The 15,103-nt window shown below is 43.8% G+C and overlaps 1 protein-coding gene across 1 annotated transcript; it reads right to left on the bottom strand.

Moving 5' to 3' along the window:
- Positions 1-1,406: 1,406 nt before the first annotated feature.
- On the bottom strand, positions 1,407-14,091 carry NOBOX (NOBOX oogenesis homeobox). The gene is made up of 8 exons (XM_066318506.1): positions 13,834-14,091; positions 13,347-13,453; positions 13,082-13,200; positions 12,073-12,200; positions 5,695-5,968; positions 4,914-5,221; positions 2,602-2,910; positions 1,407-2,053 (listed from the first exon to the last, which is right to left on the bottom strand). Exons 1-8 carry the CDS (start codon positions 14,054-14,056, stop codon positions 2,028-2,030), a joined length of 1,494 nt encoding a protein of 497 aa, XP_066174603.1. The 5' UTR covers positions 14,057-14,091; the 3' UTR covers positions 1,407-2,027.
- Between the last annotated feature and the right edge of the window lie 1,012 nt (positions 14,092-15,103).

Genomic DNA, 15,103 nt, shown 5'->3' with positions numbered 1-15,103 from the left:
GAGGGAAAAAAATCCTGCCTGTGGTTAACCCTGGTTTGGCTCCAAAGCCAGTAGGAGCACAAAGAGGATGAATCTGGCCATCCATGTACTCTCAGGTACCCACTCTCTCCTCCTTCAATAGGAAAGAAATCTCAGTTCAAAACTCCAAGCCAAATTGAACCTGGCAAGTTTAATGTACAAGCATGGAAATAAAATCAGACCATTCCCAGAAAAATTTATGTTTTACCCAAAAGCTTAAACACAAAGGATTGGACATTTCAAAAATCTGTGTTCATTCACTCCCTAAACCTTTTAAGACTGCAGCACATAAAACTCAGTGCTCGGTGTCACATTTGGACTGGGAATGCTGTAGGCAGATGATGTGAGCTGGGTGGGGACTCTGCTACCAGACCACATCCCAAAAGCCTATTCCTGAAAATGTGCATTTCTCAAAAAGCACACTAAATTTTCTTCTTCATTCTATGAGGAGGGGCATTCTATGAGCTGGCATTCTGTTGGTTTTGTCACCTTTCAAACCTGGAAGGGCTCACTTAGGATCCAGGCAAGATTCCCAGCCAGCCCTCACTATGATGAATTTTGCAGTTGGTCACCACCAATAGCTTTCAGAGTGACTTGTAATTGCAATGAAAACTCCTATTCACACCTCTTGGAAATATTGGTTTAGGCTGTTCAGCTGAGGATGAGTGAAACAAATGTGAACTAATGCACATTCCCAACCATTCTCAGCTTATTATGGGCAAGAATTAACTTTTGCTGTAGGAAATGGAAATTCTGGAACAGCCACACAAAGCTGTAGACTCAAAATCTGTCCCTGTCTATACTGCTTAGTCTTTCAGCAGTGTTCAGCCACTGCCAGACATAAACCAGGGTTTTACAGGAGGAAGAAAAAGGAGAGGAGCTGCAACATCCAGCTCCTGCCAGATACTTCATGACCAGACTGCAGAGGAACTGAAACAAAAGACCTGGTAATGCCTAATTTTACAAGGTACAAGAGGAGCACATACAGTAAATATAAAAATTATTTGAGCATTTTCTGTGTCTAAAGGCCAGTGGAAAGACTCAGGGTTAAACACAGGAAGAAACAAAGGAAAGGCATGCCCCTCTTCCTACAACACAATGGTCTTTCCTCACAAGAACACAGCCTGACATCCATTTTAGTCACTCGTATTACACATCCTACACATCCAGGTGGTTACAGCTCCTCTGGGAAGCACAATTCCTGAGGACTGCAGCTCTCAAGAGTGAACAATCTCTTCACTCTGCTCCTGCTGCTGGCCACTGATTTTAGAGACACGTTTCATCTCTTTCCCAGGCAAAGCAGGAACTGAGACAATCAAACCAAATTCAAACAGATCAATTCAAATGGGACACAAAAGCAATTAATAATCTGGTTATTAATTGGGATCTGGTTACACTGCCAGCATTTATGGTTACAGTCTTACTGCTGTTTATTGGTACAGTTTTACAATGAAAAGAATTTCTTTAGAAGTAATTCAAGGCTAGCAAACACCAAATCACTGACGGATTTCCAACAATACCTCTTTTGCTGTTTGGAGTCCCTAAAATCAGGTGTAATTGCTGGAGTTTCTCCTCCTGTTTTACATATATCTTATTCCTCCTGGTTTCTCTTCCCCTGTATTCCAGGACAGCAGCCAGACCTTCTGACACTTGCATGATGTGCAATTTTCACCCATGGGACTGTGGTTCCTCTATCAGCTTTTTCCTGACTGAGGCCTGGTCAAGATTAGAACGCGTTAAGAAGGATAAAGCCAGGTGATTTAAAAAAAAAAAAAAAAAAAGACCAGGAGCTTTCATCGAGTGAAATAACCCTGCTTCTTTCTTCAGCAAGAAATAATCACAGCAACAAGAAAAAAAATACAACAACAACAAAAAACAAAACCAAAAAAAAAAATCCACAAAAAAATGCATCTGTTGCAAATATTATTCTTTTTTTTTTTACTCTTCTTATTTTGCTGAGTTTAAAATAGCAATTTTTCCTCTTCCTTTTTTTTTCTCAGAGTGCAGGATCAGGCATTAGTTTCTTCTTTAATTTCTGCAAAAAACCCAAACAGATTCATAAGGTGACACAAAAATACCTTGAATTTTTCAAATGTTTTATACCTCAAAATTAGATACACATACACCCCTCCCCTCACAGACACCCTTCCAAAGAATATTTATGGCATACGACACCTTTCAACAATTCTAGAGTAAGGTAACTCTGTTTCCAAGATAAAAGTCTGAGAATCCAAACAGAAAACCCTCCCTTCTTGGTGAAGTTCTGCCTTGAAGGGAGGTGTTTGTGCCTCTGAAAGTCTTAGAAATAATCAGTTCTATGTAGTCATACAGCTCACAACACAGGATGTCTGAGGAAACACAGAACTCTGCCATATATTTTACTGACTCTTCTGTCCCCATTTCCAAAAAGAGATGGATCTAAGAACTAGGTATAGGATAGGTATAGAATCATGGGAGCTATCTAAGGCAGCAGCTCACAACAAAAAGTAATGCCACAGTTTTCATCCTGCATTCAGGGGAGTTACTGCTGTTTTGGAACTCTTTCCCCCACCTCCTTCTCCAAGAAAACAATCAGCTGGTTACCAACAATAGTCTCTCCTTTCTGGCTGCTGCTCTCTACGTCCTCTTTTTCAGCAACTGCTGCCACCTCTGGCTCTGTTTGGTGGCTCTGGAAGGAACTTAGCTCTGATGCTGTCAGTTCCTTTTGCTTTCCAGCCTGTGGCATGGATTCAGGTTCTGATCCATTGGGCACTTGAAGGAGATAGGGCTCTGTGAAGTACTGTCCTCCTGCCGTGCTAGAAAAAGGCATTTGGGAGTGCAACTGATTGGAGAAAGGAGCTCCCTGCATGTAGAAATCACTCCAGGACACAGCTGGATAGGCAGGCATGTCTGCTGAGGGAAAAGCCACCAAGAAAAGAAGAATAATGAAAATAGTGGAAGCACATCTATGTACAAGATGTGTGTTGTGTTTTGCTCAGTGCAAACACGGCACTGCAGTGCAGCAATCATCACACACATCAAGGATTACTCTGCTCTTTACACTGCAGTATTTAACCAAAACATGGTTTTTTGGAAGAAAAGCTTAGAGAGTTCATAGCATTGTTATAATCTAAAAAACTCCATGCCACTCAGCACTGATCCTGAGTGTAGGTAATGATAGTAGAGACACTCTCAATTTTTTTCCAGTCCCATTTTCCAAATGAGCTCTGCCAGACACAAGATGGATGCTTAATCTTCACTTTCATTTATAAAAACTGTAAACCAGGAAGCAGGAATGTTTTGTTAATTATTATCCATACATAAGCTGCTCAATTGCTGATGCGCTGATTTAAGATTTGCAGATGTGTCTGCACTCATAGACTGGTTTCCAGCCCTGCACTTTGGGAATCCTGGAACCTTTTCAGGAAGAAATTCATCCTTTGTGAGGGTGGTAAAGCACTGGAACTCAGGAGAGTTGTGACTGCTCCATCCCTGGAAGTGTTCAAGACCAGGCTGGATGGGCCTGGTCTAATGGAAGGTTAGAGGGCATAGCAGAGGGCTGGAACTGGATGAGCTTTAAGGCCCCTTCCAAACCAAGCCATTCCAGCATTCTGTGACTCTGTGAACTTGGTCATCCCCACTGCATAACAGAAAAGCCATTCACTGCTGATTGTGCTCTGGACACAAGTATGGAGTAAGAGATTATCAACTCTGCCTCTGTTCCTTCAACAGCCTTCCAACTTCACCAGCCTGCACCTTTACACACCCCTTGATGCTCCTACAACACACCCCAAAGAATGCAACACACTTGGGCATCAAGCTAGAAAAACTAATTTGATGCAGTCTAGGGCACAGCCCTCTCATTATTTCTGGCACTTCAGACTGAAAAACCACAGAAGATAATAATTACGCCTTGGAACTAGAGCAGGGAGCAGGGCCAAGTGTGTTAGATACTGGGTGCTGCCAACCTGTCCTGCACAATGTCAGCTGGGAAGAGTGGGGACAGGAGCCAGCTTGCAGCCTGATGTGAGTCAGACTTCCCTCCCTGACAAGAACTAGTACAAAAACAGCAGCAGCATCTGTGGGCTAAAACTCTTTGTTCTCTCATGTCATAAGACAAGGCATGGAGCATTTGGAGCATGACCTTAATTTAACAAACCTGCCAGTCCAAATGAATTAACTACAACAGTCTGTCATTTGATTATACTTAGGCATGAATAAGTTCAAAATACAAAGCTCAAACACAAAACAAGGAGATCAACAATGTCATTTTTACCTAGGGGTTTTTGGGTTTTTCAGAAAATTATGCTGGAGTGCCTTTATCTCAGTGCTGTTGCCAAATTCAAGTCAGAAGAAGAATCTATGTCCATGCTCTGTTGGCTCCTGTCTCTTCTTCTGCACTAGTCTAAGATCCATAACATGATTTCAAAGTGATTTCTGCAGAAGCCAAACAGTGAGAAGGCTGTTTTTCCTTACTACCTCCAACTACCTCATCTGCTGTGGCACCTTTTCCACTTTGCACCCCTGACTCCCACCACATGCAACAAAAGGATGTTCCTGTAAACAGGAACACTCAACACAACAGGACACTCCTGGAAAAGAAGTTATTTCTCCTGTCCGGACAAAACCTTTGCACTATCTGACACAGTCACATTTAATGCTCTTCCCGATGTGTGCAGTCTACTTGTAATTTTTGATTCAAATGAATGGGTCACTCAGCACTTAAAAAAATCAAACATATAAGAAAATTAAGTGTGGGAAAAAAAAAAGAAGATTGACACCTCTATGGATTTGTGCAGGCATGTGGATGTTCCTTCTGTCTGTCACAGCTATCAGTGAACCCACTGATCATGCTGAATGTTTCAGGGTATTATTACTCCAGAGGACTGGGATACCAGAATATTTCAGAAATTTACCTGAATTGCCACTTGGCTGCTGTGGCATGAGTGGTCCCCCTGTGTGGTTCTGTACATAGCCTTGTGAGGCTCCATAGGTTATGGCCTCACTGTTGCCAGGCAGGTCAGGGAAAGCTGGCTGGGACTCCAGGAGTGTTGAAGGAGGAAGGTGGTCACTGGAGAAGATATTGCTGGCCAGGTGACCTTGCGGACAGAACTGGGAGAGCTGATAAATTTCCCTCTGGCTACTGTATTGACAGTAGGTGGCCTCCAAGTTGTCTCCAGGCTCCAGCTGCTCCGGGTAAGGGCAGGAAATTGGTGAACTGAAGCTGCAGAGAGCAAGGAGAGAGGCAACTCAGAGATCAAAGGATAGTCAACAGCTACACCAACCTGTCCAATTAACAAGTCTTTTATTGCTCACTCTTCCTCCCAAATGCCAGGCACAGGACAAGGGGAACAAAAGCCACTTGAGTGAAGCGCTTTCACAGCAGGATTCTTGAACAATGGGTATTAGTGGGGATTATCGTCCTACTCCCCAAAGCTTGGAACACCCTCACTTTCACTTGGCAGGCATGCAATTCTGAGAGCACTCTGAGTACAGGCAGGCACCCTGTCCTATTATGCACATTATACAGCTTTTCATACTCCCTTTAAAGAATATTGTCACATGTCCATCTCACTTTTCATTAATGCTCCCACCTAATTCCTCACCCCCTGTCCCACATTCACCCTCCCTTCCCCAAGGCTTCTCCCAGGGGCCGCTTTTTCCATCTTCCTCGAAGACACTCTCATCTGCTCCTACCCTTGATTCTGGACGTCGTAAGAGAAGGCTTCCCTGGAGCCATTTTCCTGACTGCCCAAGCTGCATTCACTGCTGGGCGTGTCCAGCATCAGGGGCACAATGTGGCTGTGGGGGTCGAAGGGCAGGCTGAGCGTCAGGCTGGTCCTGCGGATGGGAGGAGGGCTGGGAAAACCCGGGAAGCACTCCACGCCGCTGGAACTGAAGTGCAGCTGCGGCAGCGCCTTGCTCTGCGCTTGTGCCTCGCAGGGTGCCACCATTCCTGCCACCGAGGAGGCTGTGAATAGAACAGAGAGACTGTCACACCGTGCTGTCACACTGGGAATCTGCAGCGGCAAGTAGAGGGAATGACAGAGGAGCAGGACAGCAAGATGCCAGTGAAACAGTGGATGTTAAATGATGGGAATAAAAATAAATGAGCACCAGCTCTGCTGTTCAGAAGCAAAAAGGAGCAGAAGCAAGCTCTCTGGAACACAGGTGGATGTTTATTGTTTAAATAAAATTACCTTTGTGATTTCAGCCTCTGCATACTATCTTTATCCAGCAAAGTACTTCTTGGAAAAGAGCCAGGAACAATCCCCCAGTAGTCATCTTCCATTTCTCCTGCCCTCTGGGAGGAGTGAGCTGCACAGATCACCCTTTTGAAAAAATTAACTGTGCTTTGAAAGAAACAAAGCTGTGCCTTTAAAAATCCACTGTCTAGGCTGCTTTGAAACACATTTTCACTCCTGGTTTGGCCTCTGATGAGTCATGGCAAAAACAAAAATTAAAAAAGTAGAGATGGCAGCTGAAGGTTCTTGGGAAAAATAAGATGGAAGATGGGAAAGGAAACCAACATGTTCTGGTTGCTAGAATTTTGTTTGGTGACTTGTCTCCTCAGGCACTGCTGGAAAGGAGAAAGGGAACAGTTTCCTACAGAACAGCCTCTGTGGAAAGAGGACAATAGAGGAAATTAAAGGTCAGAATCAGGTATGCTGGTGATCCAGAGTAACAACTACACATGAAGCTCAAGAAGCTTGGGCATGGTACAAGAAAATTAGTTTCTCTATTATGGCAATTAGCAAATGGTTTCTCTCTTCACAAATGTAGCCATCACATGTGCAGGAAGCTGCAATGATTTCTCCAGTCTTGCTAGGCTGAACCAGCACAAGGATGAAGAAAAGAAGAGAAAATATCACCAGCTGCCCAGGTGAAGCTCCCCCACACATGGCAAGGCTTTCAGGAAAAGTCTGCAGCTGCACTTCACCCTTGCAGGCATAGAGAGTAACATCAAATGCACTCCACCAGGTGCGACTCAAAGGCCTTAAACACAAACCTAAACATAAAAATGCCACAACAAGTATTAGCAGCCTTTAGAGGATTCTGGAATGCATGTCCAGAGAGCTGATGAGGAGTTTCCACTTCAACATCTTGCAGCACTGTTTCTCAGATTCCCAGTGTGCTGGGCAGTTTTGTCCCTCATATTGCATCTTCCCACATTCTGGGGTTTTTTTTCCAGCTCTCTGCAGCCATGGAGAGGAGGAATCACAAGTTTCAATGAAAAAATGTCAAGTTTTCAAAATAGCCCTGACTTTGGGCTTAGTCAGAAAACTGAAGCAAGATCTAGGATGGCATCTCTAAAGCATTCACATGCCCATGCAGTTCTCAGTGGTTCATTCTTCTTGTTTGAACACACTATTTATCCATGCCAGGCAGCATCTCTGATGTACCCGTCACATTCCAGGTTTTTGGCTTAGCCATAAATGAAACTCAAGTTCTCTGCTGATTTTTTTAAACCCTTATTTAGCACTGGTTCCCCTGACCACTGTGCCCCAGAATGTTCACACAAACGTTATGGAACAGCAGCCATGGGGGACACAACCTACCTGAAAAGCAGTCTAAATCCAGGCAAAGCTCCAGTTCAATAATGACAGCAGGATGAGCTGTTCTGCACATGGCCCTGCTCTTCCTCAGGATGAACACAAGCAGCCCAGGAAATCACTTCTAAACCCACTTTCATACCTACTAAGAATTATTATTAAAAAAAAAAAATTGCAATGCTTAGTGCAGATAATCTTTGTGGATCATGGCAATAGGATCCCCAGGCAATGAGACTGTGAGACAGCACCCTCGACCTCCAAATACCTGATTCAGCCTTTTCCAAAGTCACCTCTGCTCCTCTGTCCTTTCAAAGAGACAATGAAATTGTGTCTTCTAAAGAAATGCTGTAACAAGAAACAATTCCCAGAGAAGTCATATCTGCTGAATCTGACATATCTAAGAGAAGATTCCAGAGCTGTTCCATGAAGAATTCTGATCCCTAGCTTGAGATAATACTTACATTGTACAATTCTGTGGCTCTAATGGAGAGAGAGAAAGACAGACAGAGCCTCAGAATGCTTTCCAGTGAACATGGGGATGTAACAGTAGGACTTTTATTTCTTGTTTCCATTACTCCTGGGTTCTCAGTCCATGAGACGACCTTGGGAATTTCTGGAGAGCAATTCAATAATTTACAGCTTCAGATCTCTGAACCAGTCCTGGCACTACACTTGACTCAACTCTAGAATGGTTATTCTGTTTCAAGCCTTTACTGGAGCATCAAGGGCCATCACAAACCTTTTCATAGATTCATCCTTGTCTTGAAATTATGAGAATATATATTTGTTCAGTATCTGTTTGAAAGCCAGGTAACTGAAGTAATGGGAGCTGGTCATTCATTTAATGTTCTTTGACAGACCATATCCAACTTCATCCAATTGCTCCCAAGATTTCCATTAGAATCCCATCTCTGCCAGTGAATTTAATCACCTTGTTATTTGCTTAAGAGTTACCTGCACAGGCTGGGCTCCTGACAGGTGTCCTCAGCAAGGCAAACACACAAAACAAAGGATTTCCTGCAAAAGCACCAGTGGGGCAGAGAAATCTCCACCCACAAACCAGAGGCACAGAAAGGAACTTTTCTTTCTAAGGGGTTAATTCTAAAGAAAACATTAGCCAATGAATTACAGACATATATCAGTATCAGTAAGAAATTTCAGAAGACCAAGAAAAGCTTCAAATAATTGCTAGCATAAAAAAAAACCCCAAACATTAATTTATTCATTTCAATCACGCTGTCTAGCAAAAGTTTAAAAAAAAAAAAAAAGCCCAAAACATTTCTAAGATCAAATCAAGCTCAAAATTCAAGTTTTGAGGCCCAAAAGGCTCTTATGGCAAGTAGTGTGGCTACTATATCCAAATCAGAAGCCGTAACTGCCAGCAAGGTAACACAGATCTCAAACACAACTCACTGACATTTTTAATCAACTTGTTTGGAGAACTGGTAAAAACAGTGGGACATAAAAAAACCCCAAACCCACAAGCCAACAGGCACTCAGAAGTACTGGATAGAGCAAGGAAAACCAGTGGAAATGGCAGCACTGAACACTCTGCAAAGGTCTTGGCTAATAGGTCACAATGTTCTCTGCACTTAAATAATTTTCTTGTTGTGCTGAAAGAGGTTAAAAAAGAAAGCACCTGTATAGCCACTCCAGCATGTCACACTCTGTGAGCCCAACTGCACCACGATGCACAGATCACAGAGGCTTTTGCTGAAACCATCCATGAGCTGTTTCCACAAGGGACACTACTAAGCAACTGGTTTTGCCTTGTAAATTGATAACTTTCTTTATTAATCTCTTTCCTTTTTTGTTCTGCCCCTGTTAATTTGGATTCTATCCTATCCAAGTTTTGTCTCCTTCATTTTCTGAGCTCTCCTAATAAAGAAAAGAGGCCCATGGATGGCTCTATTTCTAGGCAAGCTTTTCTTCTTAAGAAGGATGCTGAATCTATTCAAGTCAAGTTGGCTTTCTTTTTCTTTCTGTTTAATTTTTTTTTTCATTCTTAAAGAGAAGAAGTCTGACTTTGCAATGATAAGCAACAACAACAAGCTAGTTTCATTCCCCATAGCAGTGTTATCCTGCACCTAGTAAGGCAAAACTGCAGCTGGAGCTTTCCAGGTGATTGTGCCATGCAGACCTCTCTTCATGTAGTAACAGTCTTTTCCCTCAGAGAGGACACTTGCCCTTTTTCTTCCTTACACATTGCACCAAGAATTCAGATGGGACTTTCCTTTCCTATCAGAAAGAATTGCTTGTGTTTTCCACGTGGAGAGCTGCATCCCAGTGTGCAGATCCTCCAGAAAGAAATGGCTCGATGCAAGCAGAGTACAAAATCATGTCCCTGAATGAAGCTCTATTTCTCTGACAGACATTACCTAACAAGGCAAATGGCTTCATGCTGACAAAGAGTGGTTTTAGGTTGGATATCAGAAGGAAGTTCTTCCCTGTGAAGGGGAAGGTTGCCCAGAGCAGCTGTGGCTGCCCCATCCCTGGAAGTGTCCAAGGCCAGCTTGGATGGGGCTGTGAGCAACCTGGGACAGTGGAAGGTGTCCCTGCTCGTGGCAGGGGGGGTGGAATGAGACGGGCTTTAAGGTCCCTTCCAACTCAAACCATTCTGCGATTGACTAAATAGTGTGTCTGCAGAGTTACTTTAGGAACCAGGAGAGGTTCCTAAAGCATAGAAATCCGAGGATATTTGGCTTATTTCCTTTAAACGAATTGTTTCGCAAACCCTTGGTTTCTATCCAATTAAATTCAGGGCTCAACAGACTGCACCACTTCATCACTCTGAAAGCAGTGAATTACTCGAACACTTTGACCATATTTACTCTGTTGCAAGAAGTGGAAAAACTGGAACTAACTGAATTACAGTCCTATTGGTTAAAAAGGTCATTGGATTGACTAAAGGAGCCCTTGCCTTGAGAGGATGACAGGCAAATTTGAATGACAGAATTACCAGATTAGGTTATAAAGGAAGTATCTCAACTTCATACTTTTAGACACACATGAAGCGTTCTAAGCTTATTGATGCAATCTCACAGTTGCTTTCCACCATAGCAAAATACCTTTAAGGTTAAAGCACCTTTTATGAGTTGCAGGAACTGGCTTTAATACTGCTAACCAAATACTGATATATTGAGAATACAACGAGGGGACAGACACAATGGTATGACATTCCAAAGAATTAATTACACTGGGAAGCAGGTAAACACACACAGCAGTACCACGTGTCAGCACATCTACTGCTTGGGAAATCTGTCCCTAAGGAAGCAGTGGAGTCCTCATGGAAATATTTTCATATTTTGCCAACCTGGAAATACAAACATATCTAGGAAAGGCTTTAAGGAGCACCCCTGACTCTAGGGAATGCTCTTGGACTGCACACATCAACAAACAATTAGATAAATCCTCTCTCTTTCATTGCCACCAATCTTTAAACACAGCTCGGGTAGAAAACTGGTTGAACAGCACACCCCACTGACTTAACACTCCACTGCAACAGTGATTAAATTCAGCCCTCAGCTTTGGAACTTAGCTACTCTCACTCCCTCAAGGTCTTGCACAAAACAGAAACCTGTTCTGCCTGGAGAAGCCAAGGAAGGCCCTCTGGATATTTTAAGGTGTGGAGTACCTGATGGAGCCTCTACAACACCAGCAGCTCACAGAGTGCATCTTCCTTACACAGCTCACTTGGCTCAGGGTGTAACCAGAATGTTTCTTCTACACCAGAATATGGGGAGTGTGTATCTGCCATGGAGAACATCAAACCAGAACAACACTTCTCTCATCGTTTACAGCAGCAGCACCAGTGTCAAACAGCTCTTATGGAAGAATGCCCTGATCACTTATCCTTATGAAGGCCTATTCAGAATTCCTTGCTGGCTTGTGCTAGGGCAGGGCACAAACAAGGACTGCAAATCTTTCTCCAGAATTAGCACAGAGGCACCACGGTGCTGGTACATAACTGGTAAAGACTCAACCAGCCATGAGCTGCTATTCCTATAACCACAGAATCATTACAGGTGACCTTAAGGACCATCTCATTCCACCTCCTCTCATGGACAGGGACCCCTTCCACTATCCAAAGCTGCTCAGAGCCCCATCCAACCTGGCCTTGGACACTGCCAGGGATGTGGCATTCAGAGCCTCTCTGTGCCAGTACCTCACCACCCTTACAGGAAAGAATTTCTTCCTTCTAATATCTAGCCTAAATTTCCCCTCTTTCAGATTGAATCCATTCCCTTTTGTCCCACAACTACAATTCCTGATGAAAGTCCCTCAGCAGCTTCCTTGTAGGCCCCTTCATTTACTAGAAGGTTCCTCTGAGGTCTCCACAAAACCTTTTCTCCTTCAGGCAGAACAGCCACAACTTTCTCAGCCTGTGGAGTGACCTGGTATCACTTTTAGCACTGATGGCATAAGGCTCTGACATGGCCTTTCCTAAAGCATTTGGGAACATCTTAGCTCCACTAGCTAATGCTGCAGCTGTGCAAAACACTCGTGCTGTTCGGGGTCTCACCTGAGGCAGAGGTGGGGGATGCAGGATGTGTGCTGAGCAGGCTGGAGGAGCTCCCAGCTCCAGGGTCTCCTCCCAGCACGGCAGGCTGGTCTCCAGCAGTGTCAGGCAGTGGAGGCAGAGGAGGTGCCCTGCAGCAGACAAAGAAGACAAGGCAGGGCATTATGACCAATCATGCACTCTTCTACCCAACAAGGGGCAGATCCTACATAACCAGCAAGTGCAAAGGGACAGCACTGGCTGACTACAAGCAGAAGGAATGTTGTATCAAAAGTCTTTGGGGAAGCAGCCCCAGGTCACTTGTATAGGACAGGCAGCAGGAGCAGTGCAATGACATAAGGTGCTCTCCAGTCGTTCACTTTAATTTCTCCTCTTTTTATTCAGTTTTCTTCCTAAGAAGACACTCACTCCAGATTGCTATAAATACATTCCTATTGAGATTGATTTCTCTCCTCACACATTCACCAGCCCTTGAAAGACCATCTATCCTCTTACATATTCCCCTTCCCACCAATAATGTCCTCTGCTCACATTATGAAATGTGCTACCTTGCATTTCTTCAAAGAAGTTCCTGACTTTCTAAGACTGATCTAAGCAAGCACCATTTCCACCACCAAGTGAAAATCCATAGAAATGGAAAGCAGTGGTGAGAGAACTGGGTTAAAAGAAACCCCAAGCACACTCAAAGCACCTGGCCAACGCTTTCATAAAAACTAAAATTCAAGAGATGATTCCCTAAACTTTTCCATCTCATCCCTTGCTCTCTACATGACTTCAGACAGAGCAATTTCAATATTTTCATTTCAAAATTAATTTGATTAATCTGTACTACAGGTTAATCACAAGGACTTTAGGAGGGTCCACCACAATCTACCCAGAGATCTGACAGGCTACCTAGGTCCGACTCAGTGCTCAGCTATTCACTGTTTAAAGGTAAAGGGGAAATGACAAAAGAATTTAATTTCTTAGGTATCAGTTGTGGAGAAATGGCAAAACAGAGTAAATTCCTCACCCATAATCCTCTGATCCAAAGGGGACTGACAGAGCTGATGATGCTGGGTATTTTCTGTTGCCTTTTATACCTAACTTCTGCAATTTCCGCAACTTTGCCCTGCGATTCTGAAACCAGACCTGAAAAATGGGAAGAAAGGAATGCATTCAGGGAAGAAGCCATCTACACATGGGGACACTGGCAATGTCCCAGTCCCTGCCCATCCCTTTTCTGCACAGAACCCACAGGCAGCACTGTCCCCCTGCGTATGTCCCCACTGTGTTACCAGAATACGCTGTGGCGTCACACCAACCACAGCAGCGATCTCCCTCCTCTTCTCACTGTCAGGATAGTGATCTTCCTGGAACGTCTTCTCCAGCTCTTCTAGCTGCTCTAGAAATGATGCATTGTCCAAAGAGAGAGAGATGGGAAGTGTGTTACAAGAAAACAAGAAAAAAAAATTAACAAGAGAAGGAAACATAAAAAATGAAGATTTTTACTATACATGAGTAACATAAAAGATTTTTTTCTAAAAAAAACCCCACAGAAATAAACAAAAATCTTCTTTTGCTGTTTTAAAAGCAAAGAGCATTGCTAGTGATGCTTCAAACAAAAAGACACTCAGCAACCTTTAATAGTGGAAGTCTTCACACATCTAATGGTGTGGGCTGCAGTGCAATACCAGTTAGAGCAGATCAGCACAAGGAAGGGAACACCAAGTGCCACTGGCACTGCCAATGTCACTGTGTGCCAGCATGTGCCCTGGGATCTACCTGCACTGTAGAAGGTGCGGGGCTTCTTCTTGACAGGTAAGTATTTTCCTCCCTTGGCCACATCACAGCTGCCTCTGGACCCCAGGACTGAAGAGCCCTTGTAGGAATTCTGAGCTGTAGCACCTCTGGATTGGTGAGGGGCTGGGCTGATGTCCCCCTGCTCGCAGGGAGCTCCAGTCACTCCACTGAATGCTCTCTTAGTTTTTTCCTTCTTTGCCTCCATTTCAGTCCCAGCAGGGCAGTAACTCTCAGAGTGCTCTTGTGCTAATCCAACCTTTGTGTCACCGCAGAAATCCGATGGTTGTCCAAACGCCGAGGCAAAGTCGTGGACAACGGAGCCTTGGGAAGATGACCCAGCTTCCTGCAGGGTGCTGTATCCCCCATCTTCCTCCACCTTCTTTACAGAGCTGTTCCTATCTTCTATTCCCAAGTCAGCCTCAACTTTTTCTTGTCTGGCTGTGCCTGGGAATGCAGGTAGCACACTGTTCCCTGTGTCATGGCCACCAACAGCATCAGCATCCACCACGAAGCACTCTGTATTGAGCAGCATGTTCTCCTTCTCATCCTGGCACTCTACAAGGCAAAAATAGGAAAAAAACCCCAAACTCCACCTCACATGCCCATTGCCTAAGCCAGATGTGCCTGTATTGGGAGTTTCAGCTATGGGGGAAGGAAAAGCCCACACAACGAAACCCAACAGTGACAAGAACCAGAAAGCTCAAAATAAAGACAGCTGCTGCCAGGACAGCAACAGCCAAGAACCTGATATATGGTCAATATGGAGGTACTTAAATGTGGGATGAGAAATCCTCATTTTAAAAGCAAACTGTAAACTAGAGAAGAGAGTAATTCCAGACACAGAGAATAAAGGAAAGCTTGCATATTACAAATACAGTAGTGGGAAAACAGCCCCAGGGATAACACAGGTCTCTGGAATAAGCAACAGAGCAAAAATCAATGACCAGGCAAGATCCTGCCACCTTATTAAAATGAGCAAAAGAAAGAAGCAAAATTCTGGTCTACTGTGTCAGTAGGGATTACCTGACAAACACCATCACTTTTTTATAGAGTTCTAGCATACAAAAGCTGGCCAAGCAAAAATACATTTATTGTACAAACTTCTAATAACTGCCTTAAACGATTTCTCTGCAGCTCCGGCCACACTTCTGAATAACAGACTTACAAGACAGAGAGTGAAAAAGGGGGCTAAGGACAAAATTAGGTACAGAAGTCTAAGTCTAACAAAACCCACAAACTATTACAGTAAGAG

Source organism: Sylvia atricapilla, chromosome 5 (genome assembly GCF_009819655.1).
Source record: "Sylvia atricapilla isolate bSylAtr1 chromosome 5, bSylAtr1.pri, whole genome shotgun sequence".
NCBI lineage: Eukaryota > Metazoa > Chordata > Aves > Passeriformes > Sylviidae > Sylvia > Sylvia atricapilla.
This window is presented reverse-complemented; position numbering and strand designations above follow the sequence as displayed.

Excerpts from the sequence above, each read along its gene's own strand:
- NOBOX (XM_066318506.1), bottom strand. The coding sequence starts at position 14,056 with ATGGAGGCAAAGAAGGAAAAAACTAAGAGAGCATTCAGTGGAGTGACT. Across the intron at positions 13,454-13,833 it reads CCGCACCTTCTACAGTGCAG|AGCAGCTAGAAGAGCTGGAG; the intron begins GTAGATCCCAGG and ends CATCATTTCTAG. Across the intron at positions 5,222-5,694 it reads TACGACGTCCAGAATCAAGG|CTTCAGTTCACCAATTTCCT; the intron begins GTAGGAGCAGAT and ends TGCTCTCTGCAG.